General features: G+C 42.9%; 1 protein-coding gene across 7 annotated transcripts in view; it reads left to right on the top strand.

The window, feature by feature from the left end:
• The window catches only part of PTPRT (protein tyrosine phosphatase receptor type T), a 1,099,906-nt gene that overhangs the window by 999,579 nt on the left and 78,240 nt on the right, over positions 1 to 22,087 (top strand). For 4 of the 7 annotated variants that reach the window (XM_081556964.1, XM_081556963.1, XM_081556961.1 and 1 more), the window contains one exon: positions 14,481 to 14,671. In XM_081556964.1, the coding sequence (XP_081413090.1) occupies positions 14,481 to 14,671 (191 nt within the window). The remainder of the gene's footprint in view (positions 1 to 14,480; positions 14,672 to 22,087) is intronic. The other 3 variants (XM_081556965.1, XM_081556968.1, XM_081556967.1) reach the window with 1 other exon arrangement.

The raw sequence follows: 22,087 nt of genomic DNA, 5'->3' as shown, positions 1-22,087 counted from the left end.
TTACTTAGGGAGTGAATGTTTTATCTGGGTAATGCAATTCAGAGTGCACTGTTAACTCTTTAATGTTTAAATATTGTTGTCAGTGGCAATTCATGTTATAAGGAACATTAAATCATTTATTTCCCTTGAAGTATCCAGGTGTTAGAGAAATGTGTAGAGAGAACAGTTTAGAACCATTTATGAATTAAAGGACTTTCATTAACTGACTGCTAATGAAAGCTAAATAAAAGTAGCTGGAGGATTTTGATTGGACCCCTTGAAATAAATTGTTATAATATGTATACTTACATGTGTATATTGCTGTAACACATGTAAATGCTCTTGTACTGACATGATTCCTTTGGGCTCTCACAAACCCACTGTGGAGTGACGCTGGGGTTTGTATTTGGCAGTCTCTCAGATGACCGCGATGATTCCTGCCTGCTTTCATATATCCTAATATTATCCCTTCCATTGAACACAGGCTGTTCTACTGACTGACTTCTAATGAATAGAATGTAACAAAGTATTGACATGTCACTTTCAAGATTAGGTTATAAAAAGACTGGGGCCTCCATCTAGTCTGCTCGCTTTCTGTCTCTCACTTGCTCTGTGGGAAATCAGCTGCCGTGTTGTGAGTTGCCCTATGGAGAGACCCACTGGGCGTGGAACTGAGGACCTTACTCCAGTAACCCATGAGAAAATGAATCTGCTTACCACCACATGGGTGAACTTGAAATCGGATTCTTCCACTCAGATGAGTCTTCAGATGCAACCATAGTCACACCAGGTAACTTGAGTACAGCTTCATGAAAGACCTGGAGCCAGAGGTACCCATGAAAGCTGCACTCAGATTTCTGACCAACAGAAACTATGAGATGAGTGGATGTTTGTTATTTTAAGTTGCTGAGTTTTGGAGTGGTTTGTAATGTAGTGATAATTCATAGCTTCCCAGGTGGCTCAGTGATAAAGAATCTACCTGCTAATGCAGGAGATGCAGGTTCACTCCCTGGGTTGGGAAGATCCCCTGGAGAAGGAAATAGCAACTCATTCCAGTATTCTTGCCTGAAAAATCTCATGGACAAAGGAGCCTGCAGTCCACAGGGTCTCAAAGAATCTAACACGGCTAAGTGACTGGGTACACACGCATAATAGATAATTAATACATGACTTAACATGTGAGATGTTATAAGAATTTACCAAAAACTTTTTGGCTCATAAGTAGTAGAGCCAGGATTTAGCCTTGGTCCTTCTGATGTATTTCTATAACCAAAAAGAATAGGAACTGCAGTTAAGACCTCTCATTGCAACTGTCAGGGGTCCTTAATGCTTTGACGTCTGATGAGCGCTACTATTCCAAGGCAGTTTCTCTATAACAGTGATTCCCTTGTGGCCTGCACCCCGTTATTACCATGAGAAGAAGCCACTAGAGTTCTGGAGAAGCTTGTGAGCAGCAAGCTTGTGGGGCTGATCTTCTTTACTACATTTTAATCAGAAATTGGGTCAAAATTCCCCTTTGTGACATCAGTCACTGCCCAACCTGCATAATAATAGTTGTAGCAGTAGTTCCCAAGCATGACTGGCCCCAAACTAAAGCTACTAAATCCTTGGGTCTAGAGAAGAAGTCTATGTTTAACATGTTTCCTGAGTGACTCTTACATAACATCAAGATTTGAGATCCCCTACATAAAACAATGGCAACCCACTCCAGTACTCTTGCCTGGAAAATCCCACGGACAGAGGAACCTGGTAGGCTGCAGTCCATGGGGTCGCTAGGCGTCAGACACGACTGAGCGACTTCCCTTTTACTTTTCACTTTCATGCATTGGAGAAGGAAATGGCAACCCACTCCAGTGTTCTTGCCTGGAGAATCTCAGGGATGGCGGAGCCTGGTGGGCTGCCGTCTATGGGGTCGCACAGAGTCGGACATGACTAAAGCAACTTAGCAGCAGCAGCAGCACATAAAACAAAGTAGATTGCCATTCCAGTGATCAGCTTGTATAATTCAACAGCTGAGAGTCTGCCATGCTAACCCTTGATGTGCACACTCAGCTTTATTCTTATGAGAATGTTAGGTATCTGTCCTTCCCAGAGTAAAGGCCATCAGCTTTGGTTGCTTGAATGTTTTTGTTCAGTTGGTTTTGAACAACACTAAGCTGTACTACCTCATTCATTCACAAAAAGCAGAAAAGACAGTGCTTGCTTTTTTGAGTAACTCTGGGACCATTAATGAGCCAATTGTATTTCTTAACTGGAAGTTCCCTTAGAAACCATTTAATCTCTTACTACTCAAAGCACAGGTCCATGAACCAACAGCATCACCATCACTTGCGAGCTTGTTACAAGTACAGTTCTTGGATCACTGAATTAGAATATGCATTTTTTACTCTCTGGCATGTATATTAAAGTTTGAGAGGCAGCGGTCTAATTTAACTCCATAATTTTAAAGCTGAGATCCAGAAAGGTGAAAGTCATCATGCAGGACAATTTAGTGGCAAAACCAGGAGAGACCGTCTTGTAACTCCACAACTGTACTGCTTCACTCTATTTGTGTTCAGCTGTCTTTGTGCCTCATTATATCCGCACACTCTGCTTAAGTATCCAGGGCGTGGTTTGAAATGGAGACATCAGGTACCTTTCCACCCAGGATAATGGCAGACTTGTTTCAAACAGCTGTTGCACATTTAAATTTCCTCTCCCAGACAAGTTTAGTCATTTCATTTTCTCTTTCTTATGCATCAACAAAAGCCAGAGTCACCTGTCAGGCTGAAGATTGTAAAACCTGACAAAATTGAGTTTTTCTAGTTTAGCTAAGTATTACTCAGCAAGTATTTTGCATACCTTTGTCTTATGGTGATTTTGATGAATGAGAGAGAGAGGAAATAGGACAAGCCAATGTTTTCAGTGTGATGCATTATTTACTTTTTAGATAAATCCGTCCTTCCCCCACACAGTCTGTCATCCTCCCTATACGAACCTCTCTCAATAGCCACCCCAGAATCCCTCTTTCCTGCTTGCAATAATATCAAAACCATACAATTTACTTTTCTTTATTATTTCTGCTTCAAGTAACTTACTAAGCAGGATATGTTCTATGTTCTTTGGAATATTCTATCTATTGTATATTGACATGACCAGTCATATACAGAACTTTCTACTGATGGTAATAACCTCACAACGATGATAATCTTTCAACATTGAGTAAACTCACATTTTCTTAACATACTTCATTCTCATCTACTAAGTAGTATACTTCTCAGGAAGCCATTCTTTACCAGCCAAAATGTGTACCATGCTGTATCATCTGTTTACAAAGGTTTTTTAGGTACATATACTAAAACTTAAGTGCCTCTGAAAGTAAAAGTGGATGGTGAGTATGCAATAATTAAACACTGGACTTGGGTTTCCCTGGTAAGCTCAGCTGGTAAAGAATCTACCTACAATGCAGGAGACCCTGGTGAGGTTCCTGAGTCAGGAAGATCCACTGAAGAAGAGATAGGCTACCCACTCCAGTATTCTTGGGCTTCCCTGGTGGCTCAGCTCGTAAAGAATCCACCTGCAATGCGGGAGACCTGGGTTCAATCCCTGTGTTGGGAAGATCCCCTGGAGAAGGGAAAGGCTACCCACTCCAGTATTCTGGCCTGGAGAATGTCATGGACTGTTATAGTCCATGGGGTCACAAAGAGTCAGACATGACTGAGCAACTTTCACTTTCGGTATTGTGAAAAAAGAGTTTGTGTTTCCAATGAGCTAAAACACATAAAAGTCCAGAATAATACCCTTTCTCCTTTGTGGTTCAGCAGGACACTTGTAAGACCCCACACATCCCCACAGCTGTATTCCTCTCATATCCTAGTTTGCTCACCGAGTAGTTAAAACCAAAAAGCATCCTCTTGTTGCTACAGGTCTTTTGCTTCTGGCACAGCAAGTTATCTTCATTTTTGTTTGAATTAAGTTCATAAAACCTACTCTGTGAACCCTGGCTGATATCAGCACTTTTGCTGTTTTGACGTTTTCCACTGATTTTCATGAAATTGTGACAAAATGGGGGAAAAAAAGAATGACTTTCATAGTTTCTTTTTAATAGTGAAATCCTTTCTTCAAACACAACCATACCTAGAAGTCTATTTTATAAAACAGATAAGAAAAAAAAGAAAACCATTTCCCTCTGACTGGAGCAGAGGCGAGGGGACACTCATGTGTTTGCTGAGTCTTGCACGCATACACGCAATCGTGTGTGCATGCATGTACAAAACCCCTCATGAGGGTCCAGTTCACTCCTGACCCACAGAAGAGACTCTAAACAGAGGTCTCCCTTCCTAACTCTGGCTCAGTTTTTAGGTCACCAAGCCACAGACTAATAATTCACTTATTCTTTCCCCGGAGACCACATAGGTAGACCTTTTCACTCTATGATTTACCCAAAGTAAAAATAATGATCCCCACCACTGGTCACTTAAACAGCTAAAGACTGATCATTGTTGTTTTTATTCAATCGCTGAGTCATGTCCAGCTCTTTGCAACCCCATGGACTGCAGCATGCCAGGCTTCCCTGTCTGTCACTATCTCCTGGAATTTGCTCAAACTCATGTCCATTGAATCAGTGATACCATCCAGCCGTCTCACCCTCTGTCATCCCCTTCTCCTCCTGCCCTCAGTCTTTCCCAGCATCAGGTTCTTTTCCCATGGGTCAGCTCTTGGCATCAAGTGGCCAAAGTTTTGGAGCTTCAGCAGCAGTCATAAGAATAAGTCTGTTACTTGAATGGCTCTGTCTAAATCAGGCAGTGCACAGAGTGCATGACCATACATAGAAGCCCTGTGGACCCCTGGATTAGAGGAAATCAGGAAAGATGAAGCCCCAGTTTGTGGGGCTCTCACAGATCACAGGATATCACTGAGAGACACTTTGTTGCTACAGTCACCCAGGGTCCAGGAGTCAGCCCTCAGCCTAGAGACAAGAGAGAAACCCGGAGGCCAGTGTTTTGTCATGTGAGGGATCCTTGGACTAGAAGTGCTTCTGCATCTTGGCTCCGCCACCACAGGAATCAATACCTGTGATTAAGTTACATTCAACTATAAACATACATGCACAAGTTCATGTAGAACTGGGAAATCTGAGTAAGATCAGTGGAGTGTATTCATGTCAATTTCCTAATGACGATGCTGTGTATCAATTCTGTAAGACAGTAACATTGGGAAAGACTGAGTGGAGGGTATAAGGGACCTCGCTAAGTTATTTCTTACAACCGCATGTGAATCTACAGTTATCTCAAAATAAAACTTCCTCTTAAGCAAAAGCTGGTCCTCTGGTAAAGGACTAATAGGTAACTTCAGACCCCGGCCAGGTTCATCAGAGTCTTCAGATGTATTTAATGGTTTTCCTAGTCATTTACTCACTTGCCAGACCAAGTATGTTCTACCCGTTTCTGACAATTGTAAACTGGCTTATGTGTGTCGTTTTTTCTTAGTCATTTTTGGCAGAGGTTTGTCTAATTTATCGGTGTTTTCAAAGGAAAGAGCCACTGTTTGTTTTTCTTCAGCTTCTGTGTTTTGTCCTTAACTTCCATTATGTCCCATTAACATCTGTTCTTATATTTGTTTACTTACTACTTTCAATGACTGTATTTTTCATCTCTAGAAGTTAAATTTGTATTGTGCAAAACCACCCATCTTTTCCCTATGATGTGTTGCCTTAAACTGTGGTTCATGGTCTTTCCATTTTCTCCTTAATCAGTCTAACTGTATTTATTTTACTGTCTCTTAGACAGTTTTATTATTTTCAATTCTTGGTAGGCATATCTCTCTGTGTATCATGTCTGCTGACTTACTCTCTTGGGGATAAGCTTCCTCACATGGCTTGTCATTCTTTATATTTTATTTTTCCGCTTTGAATTCATCTTTAGTGGAGGCGATTTTGTTCTGTGGGAATTAACGTGTCTTGGATTATGAAAACAGTCCTATAGGGTGGCTCTCATTTGCTTGTCAGGACAGGAAGATTTTCTGTGATATTACAAGATTTTGTGTGCTGACTTCTAGATTTGCTCTCTCACACATGGAGAACAAATGTGGAACCTGGACACAAGTGTGATTGGGTCCAGAGCTCCCTTTGCATATTGTCTCTATTTGAAAGCTGTACACCCTTCTTCTGTTTGTTTGTTTTTTTATTTTGTACTGGCATATAGCTTATTAACAGTATTGTAATAGTTTCAGGTGAGCAGCAAGGGGACTCAGCCATACACATACATGTATCCATTCTCCCCCATACTCCCCTCCCATCCAGGCTGCCACATAACATTGAGCAGAGTTCCCTGGTATACAGTCTTCCTTTTATTCTACTATTTGAAACCTTTAACTTGAGGGTGTTCACACACACACACACACACTGGCACAGGTATGCACACACATACTTAAAATTAGATCCTTTACTTAAGAACAAGATTAAATAAAACTATTACAATATTGTAAAGTAAAAAAAAAAAAGCATCACCATAATCGGGATAATGAATATATCCATCATCTCCAAAAAAAAAAAAAAAAAAAGATTAAAATAGTATATATTGGCTGTCCATTGCAAAAGGTAAAGAAGTTCATGTTTATTTTTTTCTAGTGATTCATCCGTCGCCATTTCCTGGTTTTCCTTAGTAACATATCAGAAGTTAATCCAGCATTTTTAGTTTAGCTGTTTTTACATCGTTTCTCTTTAAGAATTCTTTTTTACAGTTCATTATTTTTCAACTCACATTTATTTTGATTTTCATACTCATATCTCTGTTTAACTGATTTTATTGTCTAACAAATCAGTTCTTTTATAATACGATTTCCTCCAATCTTATGGGGGTTTTTATTTTATTTTTTTAACTAAAACATTTTTTTCCCTTTTTCCCCCTTACCTCCCCACACCTCTAGAAAAGAATCAGAGCCAGTATAATTCCCAAGTCTTTGTGCATCAGGGAACATCTTTCTGTAGCTTCATAAATGAAAAACAACTTTATCAGTGTATGATTTTAGAGTCACAGCATTTTTCCCTCAACAATTTTGTTCCAGTGATTTTGGGCATTTAAATTTAGGCAACAGAAAATATGGTTAGCATTTTTTCTTTTTCTTTATAGGTAGCCTTTTCTTCCAGCCTAGATGTTCATCTGAGTTTTTGTGCATCAATAATGTTTAATAATATTATCAGGAGATTTGTTCTATTTTTAAGTAGTACAATGGAGAGCTCTTTACATTTGAAAATTTGGGGTTTTTATTCTGCCAAAGAGCTGTTTTTACGTTGTATCCTTTATTATCACATCTATTTCATTTATTCTGTTCTCTTCTTTAATAACAGCAATTACCTGTCTTTATGTGTCTGTTTTCTTTTCTCTGAAAATGTCTTTTTGGTGCCTTCACACATGAACACACATGAACAGATGATAGACACCAAGAAAATAGGAGCCTCACTGTTCTCATTCCCTTGTATGTTCACTGCAAAGTTCTCTAATTCTTCCCAAGTTTCTGCCTGTTGCTTATTCTCAATACAGATTCCAATGTCCATTCTAATTTTGTTGTTATGTTTTGGTTTCATCTTTCTTTGCCTTGCTCAGCAAATTTTTTTCTAGTTGCTTCTTAACTCAACCCATATTTTGAAACATCTGTCCTCATAGTTAATCTTTTACTACCTTTACTCTTCTATGTTTTCTTGAATTCCATACCAATTCAATGCCTTTCTATTTTCTATTGTGTAGGTTATTAAAAAAACCCAAATGGGCTTAAATAGTAGGTTAATATATTATCTTACAGAAGAGGAAGTCGGGGGTTAGAGGAGGTTCCATGGGTTTGTTGAATGATATGCACAAGAATGTCATTAACGCTCCAATTCCTTTCAAGTTCTCCACTTTGCCATCTCATATTGGCATTGTCCTCAGTCTGGATCCCCTCTAGGAGGCAAGATTGCTTTAGCAGTTCCAAGCATCAAGCCCACACATGGTAGTGTCCAGTAGGAGACAGAAGTTGCTGGAGTATCCTTAGAAGCAAGGAAATCTTCCCTAGAAGAAAGTAGAACTACCCTAATAGAACATCCCTCCTAGCTCACTGAAAATTTTTGAGAATTGGCAGAGGTGATAGAAACACCCAGTTGGCTTAAGGAAATCAGGATTTGCCCCAGGTCTTGGAATAGGGCCATCCTCCTCTGAGTCACATGGAGAATGTGTGGGCATCCAAGCTTATTTGGGAGTTCTGCCAGAAAGGAAGAATTTGGGGGATGACTGTTGAGTCAATAGTCACCACTGACTACTTTTTTCTTTAGAAAATGTCATTTTTCTCAGAATCCAGAGATTCTCCTTCATTTTTTCTTCTTTTTCACATCGTGGATTTTTCCAAGACTCTCTGCTGTTTTGTTTCTGTTTTCTTCACTTTGAAGGAGAAGAGGTCTCTCCAGGACGGGTGTTTGCGAATAAACAGAGAAGGCAGATTCTTACTGTTGCTTTTGCTGTTCAGCTGATTGGAATCCTCTTCTTGTGGCTGAAACAGGAGAAGTAATGAATGTCCACAGTCCCCTCTTCTATGTGACGTGTCTTCCACCATTCTTCCATCTCATGAGAGGTGTGGAAGAAGAAGTTCATACTCTCTCCACAAAGAGAAAGATTGATTTCTTTAAGCAAATGAATCCAGAAGCACTTTACCATGACTCTTCCCATGACAATTTTTTTTCTTAATACTGAACCTGCATTCTGGGGTACAAAGGTGTTTCTACTCTCTTTTGTCTGTCTTTTTTTCTTTTTTCTTTTTGGCTTTGTCAGGTCTTAAGCCATGTGGGATGTTAGCTCCCCAACCAGGGATCAAGCCTGCATCCCTGGCATTGCAAGGCAGATTCTTAACCACTGCACCATCAGGGAAGTCCCCACCTTCTTCTGTCTTTGCCAGTAAAAGGGACTGAGGAAGAGAAAGGACCTGGAGATGCATGATCCCCGTATTGGCTTGCTAGATTCTCTGAGCCCAGGAAAGAAAATAGGAAAAGATGAAACATTTCTGTCCTTTGAGCCAGTGTTACCTCAGTAACTAAGTATAGTGGTGTCAATTGCCAACTATATAATGGCCATTTCAGCTCTTTAGAATGTGGCACAGTGAGGTAGCATTGCATTTACTATTAGTTTTACAAGTTCAACCCTGGGCAGTTGGTCAGATTTAAGACTGGGAGAGAAGGTAATTCCATCTGTCATTACATTGAATAAGAACACATTCCCGAGGGAGATATGAGATGGGGGTGTGGTGTGAACATACACTTTCTCAAAGGTCACAAATCTGTGCACACCTATCCTGTTAGTCGCTTGAAGTGAAGTGAAGTGAAAGTCTCTCAGTCGTGTCCAGCTCTTTGCAACCCCATGGACTGTACAGTCCCTGGAATTCTCCAGGCAATACTGGAGTAGGTTGCCGTTCCCTTCTTCAGGGGATCTTCCTGACCCAGGGATCAAACCTGGGTCTCCTGCATTGCAGGCATATTCTTTACCATCTGAGCCACAAAGGAAGCCACTATCCTAGTTTAAGTCAAAAGTAGCATATCACGCCTATGATTTTTTATTTCACTATCATTCATAATGAGATAAAGTAAAACTGGTTGCAAGTTGATGTAAAGAAAAACTTTGAAAGCATAACTGTAGGTATGCACTATTCAGTGACGTTGCCCCTGGCCACAGGTGGCTATTCACATTTAAATTAATTGAAATTAAGTTAAAGTAAAAATTCAGTTCCTCAGTCACGTTAGCCATGTTTGAAGTGCATGTTAATCATAGGGGGCTTCCCAGGAGGCACTACCAATGGTAAAGAACCTGTCTACCAATGTAGGAAGTGGCTGCCACATTGAGTGTGCAAATATAGAGCACGTCCATCCTTACGTGACGTTCCACTGGACAGTGCTCTGCTAGAGCCGTACGGGTAGGTGCCTTTTGGAGTTCACTCTAAGTCAGCTCTCTTTGGAACTTGATTTGACTCTGGATGTCGGTGTATGCCCACCCTGTCCAGTACTGTGGCCACTGACCACATGTATTGTTGAGCACTGGAAATATGGCTGAGTTGAAACTCTTTTATAAGATACACATTGGATTTCAAAGCCTTATTATGAGTAAAGAATGTCAAATATACCATTAATAAGTTTGTACCAGTTTCACATTGAAATATCATTTTGATGCATTGGATTCAACAAAATTTCTTACTGAAATTCATTTCACTTTTTTTTTACACCTTATTTAATGTTGCTAGAAGAAAAGCAATTTAAATTACATACGTGGTCCATGCTGTATTTCCATCGGACCTCTTTACCCTTCTGTGTAACTCCAGAATGTTCTCCCTTTCCCTGTATCTTTCTCTAGATCTGCGGTTCCCAGTCCAGGAGCCATAAGCCACATGTGGGATTTTAAATTTAAGTGAATTAAACTTAACCAAAATGTGAAATACAGTTTGCCCATCACATTAGCCACATTTCCCATGCTCAGTAGTCACATGTGGTAAGTGGCTACCATATTGCACAGCACAGATACAGACCATTTCCATCATCGTGGAAATGGACAGAGCTGATACAGGTTGTAACCGTTACAGCAAAATCCACAGAAATGGAGTGTGAATGCTTCAAGCTTGAGGAGTATTTCGACAGTGCCTGACTCTGCAGCACATTACCTTCCCACCTCCCAGAGCCCATTCCGTCTCACTTTTGTCAGAAGTGTTGATGCACCTTCTCTCCTACAAGTGGCAGCTTCTCTTCCTCTGGACACGCTTTCCTCCATCCTCCTGTCTGTACTTGTATCTCACACTGTGCTTTGTACAGTGTAGGTACTCAGTTCATATTTGTTAGCCAGTTGGAGTGGCTATTCCTAGCAAGTGATTAGAAATATGTGGCTGACATTAATGGAAGATCTGTAACGACTGGTAGCAGGAGAATAAAAAAGAAAGAGAAGGTCAGAGCCAGGTTCCCAAGGAAGAATGACTGGAAGAGAGACAGGAAAGAGGAAATCAGAGGGAGCATGGTAACCAGACATCTCATACACGTCACCATAACCCCTCTGCTGGCCCCACAAGTGCCTCACAGGCAGCGGCGAGACTTGTTGCAGTGGTGGGGGATGGGGAAGGAATTCAAGCCCTAGAAAACAGCTATAGAAAAAGAAGTACAAAAGAAATCCAAAATATTATTATGTGATAAATAAACATTCAAGACCCATAAATGAGAAGTTGAAATGGCATGAAAATCAAAGGTCTGATGAGGAGAAAAATGAAAACTGTTCTCTCCCTGGGCCAGCTGGTTCGAGTTACATTTTATGAGCAGCATGTGGATTCCAGCGCCCTTGTTGAATTAGCAACAGAATCGCACATTAGTTTTAAGGCTCCCTCTCGAATAGGAACATCATAACGCTTTTTAATTGGGCCTGATAAAAACGTAGCATTACTTGTAGGTTCCTGAGAGAAGTGAGTTGTGAAATTGGGTTTTCATTAAACCTAATGATGGAAAATTAAGTATAGTGCGTCTGGTGAAATGGGGTGTGATAAAAGGCATCACTTCTGCATTATCAGAGGTTAATAAGGGAATAGGTGAAGTAAGATACATTGGAAAAGGGAGTCCAACTAGTTGAATTAATAAACCTTGAAAATCCCTTGGTTCTGAGTCTTCACAGCATCATTAGCACCAGCACTGACATTATTACAAATGTTACAGCGATACAAGTAGCTAAATTTCAGACATGTTTATTTTCCATTCCAATGTTGGTTTTGCTGACACCAAGTTTACAGTCTGTCTAGCGAGTGTTTAGAGGAAAACATCCATATTGGTAGCTATTTGGTTTTGGAAACACTTGGCATCTCACAAAACTCATCAGGTGCTTGGTCCTAAGAAGCCTATCTCTGCCAGGCAGCTGGTCTCCCAGGCCACCCAGGCCCATGGGTCTCTGAAGATATCTGTCCCCATATATGATGGTGGCTTAGGTGGGAGACACTCCCAGGGCTCCAGGCACTGACTCTGGTTCATCCTGTCCTGGAAAACCATGAAGTGCAACATCAGCAGAAGCAAGCCCAAGTGTTCCTTTCTTCTCCAGCCCCATGGGTGATATTCACCAGAAGGATGCCACATATCCATGGCAGCTGGGACATCTACAAGGCATATGTGCTAAGTCACTTCCATCATGTCCGATTCTTTGCGACCCTATGGACTATAGCCCACCAGGCTTCTCTGTCCATGGGATTCTCCAGGCAAGAATGCTGGAGTGCGTTGCCATGCCCTCATCCAGGGGATCTTCCCAACCCAGGGATTGAACCCACATCTCTTATGTCTCCTGCATTGGCAGCCTGGTTCTTTATCACTGAGCTACAAGACATAATATGTCTTTAAAGAGAAGGTGTCTTCTTAAAATCCTTCCTAGTGGCTTGAAGGTTCGTAGACATTCACACCTCTCTAGGCCTACCTCACACCATGTACAAATTTGCCCCCATCACCTCTCCACCCTTCACCTCCACTCCATCCCAGCCTCCTTGCTCTTACATAGATGTGCTTGGCTTTTCCCATTTCTCTTCTTGCACTTCCAATAGGTCTCCTTGTCTGTCCACTTTACAGGGGGATCCAAACCCCTGGGCCACAGACTGGTACCAGTTCATGGCCTGTTAGGAACCCAGCTGCACAACAGGGTTGAGCAGCCATCAAGTGAATGAAGCTTCATCTCTATTTACAGCCACTCCCCATCACTCGCATTACCCCCTGAGCTCCACCTCCTGTCAGATCAGCTGGGACATAATAAATGCAATGCAATTGAATCAGCCCAAAACCATCCTCTACTCTGGATCCATAGAAAAATTGTCTTCCATGAAACTAGTCCCTCATGCCAAAAAAGTTGAGGACCGCTGTACTAGACTGTCAAGGGTGAAACCTGTCTTCTGAGCATTTCCAGTGCCTGCCAGAGTCCCTGGCACAGGGTGAAGTCTCAGTAAATCTTAACTCCTGATCACAAGGGTGTGATAGAGAAGGGACACAGGGCCCACATTTGCCAGCTCTGTGTTGAAGCAGTGCCAGTGCAGATGTGTTACCTATGACCTCACATCCGAGGAGAAAAATAAGCTGTATTTTCCTCATGCTTGCCAGGAAACATGTGCTTACATCTCACCTTCTTACATCATGTGCTTACATCTAGGCCCTTCTTCCGGATGCATAAACCTGTAAGTTCTCAATCTTTCTGTTGGCAATCATTTCCTTACTAGGAACAACTCTGCTCATGCCGACACATAGGAGGAAAGTTCACTTTTACAGAATCAGTGATGGATTATCGTGACATAGAGACAAGCCAAAAGATACATGGATTCTGAAAAGATGAGTTGCAGAAAATGAGGAAACACATGCTAAACCTCCCAGGAAATGAGTGTGGCATAGCCCTCGTGGGGTCTGCCTTGGTGCCTTGCAGTGTCTGAAAACATCTGGGTGAGACACATTAAATCTGGCAATCCTCATCTTATGCACACCACAAACGCCACGGCCGAGGGCACAGACTGTCCACGTCTCTGGGCGGAGAGACCAAACCTGATTGGCTCTGGATGAGATGCAGTGGCCCTAGAAGATTGGCAGTGTGTGGCTGGCAGGGAGTTCAGAGGGTAAGAAAGTGGTTTTACTGGTACAAAGGGAGCAGAGGAATTCAAATCCCACCCTCAGCAGGCATCAGTTTTGAGGGTGGCCCAACCAATACAGGGCAGTGAACTCAATTCAGTGTGTCTAAAGATTATTAACAGGGGAGATTATAGATCTTATACCAAGGAGAGGTGATGAAGGAGATCAGGTGTACGTCCAGGGCCTGGGAGAAGTAACTGAAGGAGGAGGTTCAGGCCTCTCTACCTGCGAGGTAGGTACAGCATCACTCCTGGATTAAGAGTGTTACGTGCTGGGGAAATCAGACAGTAGGCAGAACATGATCACACTGCAGATGCCATAGCTGGAGAGAGCAGCTGAGAGGGTGAGGGTCCCTGTTTTTTACTGTGGATCCAAGACTGGCTCCCGTTCCTCCCAGGGTACAACCCAAAGGAAACAAACTAGTAGAGAAACCAGGTCACAAGGATATCAAATGGACCAGAAGCAGACAAGTGGCTCTGATCTCCAGGGGCCACCAAGACATTCCAGGCAGGCTGCAGGAGGGTGCTCCTAGTATCCAGTCTGCCCGACTTCTCACCAGTTCTGGGATTGGCCTGGATTGGCCATGACCACCCTGACAGGCCTGGAGGACGGACAGAGCTGACAGCCTCCCTGGAAGCTTGACTTTACTCCATAAAGATGCACCTGGAAATAGAAACAGACCGCAGGTTATTGTGTCACTGGTTTGTTTGTTGTTTAGTTATTAAACCTGCCACTACAGCCAGGCCAGGGAAACCACACACCTCTGTTCTTTCTGAAGTTCCCTGGTCAGCAGTCCTGAGGTAGTTCCCTCGGTCCTCCCCATGTCAAGCTGGGGGAGGGACAGAGGACAAAGCTCCTATAGGTGATGGCCTGTTCTGCCTCCTTCTCTTTGAAGCAGATGGCAGCCGCGGGGAGCTGGCACAGCCCACCCTCACGATCCAGACTCACCCCTACAGAGCCTGCGACCCCGTGGAGATGAGCTATCCCCGGGACCAGTTCCAGCCCGCCATCCGGGTGGCTGACCTGCTCCAGCACATCACCCAGATGAAGAGGGGCCAGGGCTACGGGTTCAAGGAGGAGTATGAGGTAAGAGACCACCCTGCAGGAAACTCCCTTGTGGGCACAGAAGCCTCATGGATGCTACGGTCTTACTACTCAAAGGATGGTCCCTGGTCCAGCAGCATCAGCAGCACCCAGGAGCATGTTAGAAATGCATCGTCTCAGTCCCCACCCAGATCTGCTGCATCAGTTTGGAGTCACATCTTCCTTCAATAGGAAGAGAGAATGACTTGAGCCCCCATCCTACATGTTGCAGAAAAACCAGCAGGTGTCCCCTGCCTTCCAGTGATTTCTAGGAGGTCTGCTTGCTCTTGGTCACCTCTTGCCTCATGGTCATGCTTCTGTTGTGTTTTCAACACCCCCCAGTCATTATCTCATCTGGTGACCACCGTCCCCCCTTTCTCTGTACCTCCTCCGCATCCCTGCCTTGGACATCCCTCACCTTACTCCCCAGCTGTCTCTACTGCCAGGGACTTGTGAGTAGCAGTTGTTACTGAGCTTTGTGAAATTACAGAAGGATTCCAGTACGGGAATCACCTGAATACAAGTCCTTCTGAGGTTCTGGTCACCTGACAGGTTTCTATCCACTTCCTTCCCCAAAGTTCTTTTCAGTGTCCTCAAAATTTCCTTTTTTTCCTCCTCCTTTTTTTCTAGCAGCCAAAAGAGAACTCCCACACTCCCTTTACTTTTTTTATGCAGAACAATTTAGCTTTCTTTATCTCACTCCTTTTGTTTCACTCCTTGCCCATTAGGCCTCACTTTTGGCAAACAAAAAGTAGAATGAAAAAAGGAGAAACTCATTAAGATGTTTTCTTGCCCTGAAGAGCATCTGACTCCCATGGAGGAATTTTGCACCCTTCCTGTGCCAGTCAGAATGCAGCTGTAAGCAGCTTTGGAAAGAGCATCTCTTTCTTCTCTTTTCCTCTCTCTCTCCCTCTCCTCCTTCTTTCCCGAAATATCTTTTGAGCATTTACTGTGTGCCAGGCTCTGGGTTATTTGCACTAGGTTTTCTTGTTTTGGTGGTATGTTTTTTCTTTCTTTCACATGCAGCATGTGGCCCAAATATGCTAGGTTCAGTTTCAGTGTGTGCAGTGAAAATACGTTGACTCAGATGCTACACATTTGGAATTCTTGATACTGAGGTCTAAGTTTAACTCTCAGACTGTATTCTGAGAAAGAGCTTATACATCAGTATTTCAGAAGCTGTGTGAGGTCATGAAATTGTGCCAATCTATGGGGGAGGGGTCCAGACTCCAGTGCAACAAACTGTGTGGCCTCTCGTTTTGCAATCTGACTTTTAAAATTCTTTATTAGTTGAATGAAGAGTTTGGATACAGTGATTACTAAGGGCCTGTCTGGTCCTAAAACTTTATGAGAGTGTAAAACATGATAGCAAGGGGAACGTTTGACACATTTATGAGAACAAAAACGTTCATGTCGATGAATGTAAGTAATTACCAACTCAGGAGAACTAGCAGTTAATTTCAAATATGGTCTAAGTAAAATAACATTTTTCACATATTCAATCTATAAATTTTGGGAGGATATTGGGATAAGAATCGCAGGAGATAGTCTCATCACCTCACCTCCCTGGGCCTTATTTCCTAGGAGGTTGCTTGAATGATCTTGGTCTCAGGGGGCTGTGGGGTACAGCAGCAGCTGGAAGCAGGACCTCGGTCCTTGTCTTCTTTGAAAAAAGAGTTCAGCAAAGAGACAAAGATTGTGAAGCAGGTAAAGAGTTTATTAGAAGTGACATACATGTGGAAGAATCCACAGGTGGACTCAGAGTGATTTTCGCCCAACAGGAGTGGCTTAGCTCTCTTATATTGGAGCAATCTTCCAGGTCCTCTCAGCCAGTCATCTTGCTCATGTCCATATTTGGTCTGACTCAGGGCCGTCTCCAATGTGCATGCACATCTTTCAGCCAAGATGAATTTTCTAGTGTGAGGGTTTCTGGGAGATTGGCAGGACATATTATGGGCTGGAACCCCCCTCCTTCCTTTGACCCCTGAGGATCTTTTCTGCTCACATGTGGTCTGGGATGTCTCCTTGACCACAAGAATGAGAAAAAGTGTGATCAGCTTATCTTGTATTCAAGCAGGCTCTGTCGTTACCTCTTGTTCTGAAGTGTCCGGGGAGACTGTTTGGAGCTGCTCAGCCTGGGGCCCATCTATCTCCTGTCTCAATCCCAAGCCCTTAAAGTGTGTGTGATGGGGGGAGGGGGACACATGTATATGCATACCCTCACTTGTGTAGATCTGTCTGCTGAGCAAATGTCAGGAGAGGGTGTGTTATTTATAAAGTCATATTCAATATCATGAAGGTTGAATAAGTCATCAGTTATAATATTTAATTTGTTTTAAATTTTCAAATAGCACTAAGGGATCAATCTATGTGACTTATCAGAAAGGGGGCCAAGTAGTCAAAGCCTGAGAAACACTGTTCAGAGAACTTGCAATCTAAAATTTGAAAACAGAAATACAAATACATTTGACAATTTTGATGCATTGCCACCCAGAATGATGTCGCTTTCAAAAGCATCCATCCATGTGTGGTAGGATTTGGGTTGATATTTTTTTCTTTTTTAACATTCCTTTGTGTGTGTGTGTGTGTGCGTGCGCTTTTTTATATTTTCCAAACTTTATAGCATGGAAACTAACTGCTTTTATACTGAGAGAGAAAACAATACATGTGGTGCCATCATTTGGACTTCAACCAGAAATAGCATTAAGTAGACTAGACTTGCCCTCAATCAGTTCAAATTATATTAATCAGTTAGCTTGAATGCTTAGCTTCTAGTTAACAGTATTTCCTGATTAATTGGAGGTTAATTGGAAAACATTACTTAATAGGAGTCTTTCCACAATGTCTTTCCACTAACGTAGACGGTAGCTGGATGTGGTTTTGATCATCATGGCTCCTGTGATGTCTGGAAGCTACAGACTGAGCAAAGAATCACAAATCTACTTGAAGACCATTTCCTATTGTAGATAGGCGATTCCTGGGTCTTCAGGCCTATTCTCAAACCCACACACTGTGTGCTCTGTTTGTTGCCTGTCACTCCCCTACTCTGCTCATTTTCATACAAATGAGTGGATTTGACAAGTTGACATATAAGGGACCTCTCAGCTGTAGCAAGCTGTGTCTTATAAAATTCAATTAAGTTTTTCAGTCACTTACAAACTTGTTCATTAAATATTTACTGAGTATTTACTATTCCCAAGGACTGTTCTAGATATTTGGGATACACCAGAGAACAAAAATGGACAAAGATCCTTGTCCTTGTGAAACTTGTCTTCTAGCAGAGGACCCTCAAAATAAACAATAGACTTAAAAATAAAGAAGTTACCTTACAATAACTTACTTATTGTAATATGTTAGTAAATAATATAGTATGGTAGACAGTGAAAAATACTGTGTTACAAACTACCCCAAATCTTAGTGACATAAAACAGCCAATTTATCATGCACGTTGATTCAGTGGATCAGGAATTTAGACAGGATACAGCAGGGGTAGTCTGTCTCCGCACCATGATGTCTGAAGCCTTGACTTGGAAGGCTCTATGGCTTAGGGCTAAAGTGATCTGGAAGTGTCTTCACTCACATGGCTACCAATTGATGTAGGCTGTCATCTGGGATCTCAGCTGGCATAGCCAGCTGGAACCTGGAACAGCTGGAACAGCCTCTGGGCTTCCTCACAGCGTGGTTGCCTCAGGATCCTTGAACTTCTTACGCAGTGGTGCAGGGCTCCATTGGTGAGCCTGCTAGCTAACAAAGCGGCAAGTGCATCACCCCTTGTGAACCACTTGGACACCACACAGAACACTCCTACCACCTTCTATTGGTTATAAGCAAACGATAACTGCCTATATTCTATGGAAGGGGAATTAGACTCCATCTCTCTTTTTTTAATGTGTTTTATTATTATATATTTGGTTGTACCAAGCCTTTGTGTGGTACATGGGGTCTTCAGTTTTCTTTGCGGCATGTGGGGTCTTTCAGCTGCAGCATATGAGCTCTTAGTTTGTAGCACGTGGGATCTTGGTTCCATGACCAGGGATCAAACCCAGGCTGCCTGCATTGGGAGCGCAGACTCTTAGCCACTGGACCCTTAGCCACCAAGGAAGTCCCTAGACTCCATCTCTTGATGCAGGGAGGGACAGCCGCAAGATTCTAAACGAGAATACAAAACGGGAGCAGTCGGAAACTAGACTCTGTAGCTTCTACAATCTTCCACAAGTAAGTACCATGGGAAATGAAAGAGTACAAGGACGGGAGAGGGTATATTCCAGGAACATGAAGTGAAGGAGGTTCCAATACTAAACAAACTAAAAGGGCCATCTTTAATTATGATATGTGAGCAGAGACTTTGTGAATAATATCCAGAGGAAAAGAGTCCAGATCAAGGGAGTAATATATCTGGCATGTACAAGGAGGTCATGGAGTGAGTAGAGTGAACATGGAGAAAAAGTAATAGAAGGTATAGTTGGAAAAATAAAGGGGACCTGACCCTATAGTGCCTTATAAGCCATTATAAGGACTTGAGGCTTTTACTCTAAATGGGATAGACAGCCACTGCAGAGCTTTGAGAAGACAAGTGATAATTTCCTGACATCATTTTGAAAGACTGATTCTAGCAACTATGTGGAGAATAGAAACAAAGGAAGGAAAGTGTAGAAGTAGGGAAACCAGTTTGAGAGGCCGCTGCAGTAGCTCAGTGGGGAGATGGTGGTGACTCACCTGGGATGTGGCAGTGGGGGTGGGGAGAAGTAGTTGGACTCTGAATGTATTTTAAGAGCCAAAAGAATTTTCTGACACATTATGCATGGCGACTAAGAGGAACAGAGGAATCAAGGGTGGCTCCAGGGCTATTATCTGAGCCACTGGAAGGATGGCGTTTCCACCAGTGGAGATGGGAACCTGCAGGTGGAACTGTGGAGGATAAGGAAGGAATGGGGAGTTCCTTTTTGAACTAAGCTGTCCAATAGATAACCTAGTAGAGATGGAAAGTAGGTAGCTGAATGTATGAGACTGGAATTTGGGAAAGAAGCCTGGACTTTGGAGAAAATCTGGAGAATCATTGACATAAAGATGATATGTGACTATTCAAAGTCAGTGAGTATAGACAGAGATGAGGACTAAGGACTCGGTCTCACAGAATTTCAACTGTAAGTTGTTAAAGCACTCTTCCTGGACCAGGCATTGTACTGGTCTCTGGGAACTGAAGAGATAAGATAGAGTCTTTTCCTTATGAGGAAAGTGAAAGTCGTTCAGTCGTGTCCGACTCTTTGCGACCCCGTGGACTATACAATCCATGGAATTCTCCAGGCCAGAATACTGGAGTGGGTAGCCTTTCCCTTTGCTAGGGGATCTTCCCAACCCAGGGATCAAACCCAGGTCTCCCACACTGCAGGCAGATCCTTTACCAGCTGAGCCACAAGGGAAGCCCAAGAACACTAGAGTGGGTAGCCTGTCCCTTCTCCAGCAGATCTCGACCCAGGAATCAAACCGGGGTCTCCTACATTGCAGACGGATTCTTTACCAACTGAACTCAGAGATTATTCTTAGAGATGGGCATATAAACTGACTAGTTCACTATTTAGCAAAATGTCACAATAGAGGCATCCTCAGAGCACTATCCAGTCCCATCACTTCATGGAAAATAGTTGGGGAAACAATGAACACAGTGACAGACTTTATTTTCTTGGGCTCCAAAATCACTGCAGATGGTGACTGCAGCCATGAAATTAAAAGACACTTGCTCCTTGGAAGAAAAGCTATGACAAGCCTAGACAGCATATTAAAAAGCAGAGACATTTCTTAATTGACAAAGGTCTGTCTAGTCGAAGCTATGGTTTTTCCAGTAGTCATGTGTGGATGTGAGAGTTGGACCATAAAGAAAGCTGAGCACCAAAGAATTGATGCTTCTGAACTGTGGTGTTGGAGAAGACTCTTGAGAGTCCCTTGGACTGCAAGGAGATCAAACCAGTCCATCCTAAAGGAAATCAGTCCTGAATATTCACTGAAAGGACTGATGCTAAAGCTGCAGCTCCAATACTTTGGCCACCTGATGTGAAAAACTGACTCACTGGAAAAGACCCTGATGCTGGGAAAGATTGAAGGCAGGAGGAGAATGGGATGACAGAGGATGAGATAATTGGTTGGCATCACCAACTCGATGGACACGAGTTTGAGCAACCTCACAAAGAGTCACAAAGAGTCGGACATGATTAAGCAACTGAACTGAACGGAGTGCTATCAGGACAAAGCACCTCCCGTGGAGGTGGCATGCATTGAGCCTAGCCTGAGGTTGGATGGCCAGTGGCTTTCTGAAAGACATAAAGTCTAAGTCAAAGCTGGAGAAATAGGAGGGTGCATAGAAGGAGATGGGGCTGAAATTGTTAAGCAGCCGTGGGGTTGGGGCAAAGGGGTCTTGTCAGGCTGAGGATTTTGGATTTTACTCCAGGAGTAATAGGGAGCTACTGAAAAAAGCAGGATTTTTTAAGCTGGATTCACATTTTAGATGCAACTCTTTGTCGTAGACCAGAGCAGGGAAACCAGAGACAGGTAGGTGGCTGGAACAGTAATTCAAGGAAGGTATGAATTTGCCTGAACCAGAAGACTGGGCCCTGAGCCCAGATAAGCCCACATACATGCTTTCATATAGAGCCATAAAATCATATTGTTCTCTTGAGCATGTAAACTTGAATATATATTTTAAGTTCAGTGACTTGAAATAATGCATGAATGGTCCTGAACTGAGAGTCAGAATGCCTAGGTTCAAGTCCTGTCTCTTTCATTAAGTATCTGGGTGACCTTGGGCCAGTTACTCCTCCTCTCCAGGCCTCCCTTTTCATATTTATGCAATGAGAGTGAAGACATTGGTCAAAGGGATCCAAAGAGTGCTCTGTCTGTGCAGGATTGGGAGTCTCAGTAGGAACCGGTTGTCCAGGCCAGGTGGCTCTTCCATCCTACCTGAAGCTCCACTAGACTTCACTCTCTGGGGCTCCACCCTGCTAGTTATGTCTCAAGCCTTGGCTACCGTGATTGACTGGGGGGCCTTGTGTTCCTAAGTACTCAAGGAGGCCTAAGGCAAATTAACCGCACTTCCCATACAGATCTGAGTCTTAGAAGCTTCTGATGTTGACTGCACATTAGAATTACCCAGGGAAGTTTTAAGAACACTAACATCCAGGCCATCTTTCAGACCAGTTACACCAGAATCTCTGAAAGTGGGATCCAGGGATCAATATTTTCTAAGCTCTCCAGATGACTCTAATATACTTTCAAGGTAGAGTCACTGGTCTCAGGAGACCCACGGAGTCCCCAGCACTTGCCTTGCTTGTGCCCACAGACCCCTCCCCTCACCTGCAGTACTGACTGCTGGTGACATCCGTTGCCTATGGAAGCATGTGGTGACCCCTCAAATCGACTCTGCTATTG

Source organism: Giraffa tippelskirchi, chromosome 13 (genome assembly GCF_054371585.1).
Source record: "Giraffa tippelskirchi isolate mGirTip1 chromosome 13, T2T-mGirTip1v1.2.pri, whole genome shotgun sequence".
NCBI lineage: Eukaryota > Metazoa > Chordata > Mammalia > Artiodactyla > Giraffidae > Giraffa > Giraffa tippelskirchi.
Note: the sequence above shows the minus strand (reverse complement) of the source record. Positions and strands in the feature narration are given on the sequence as shown.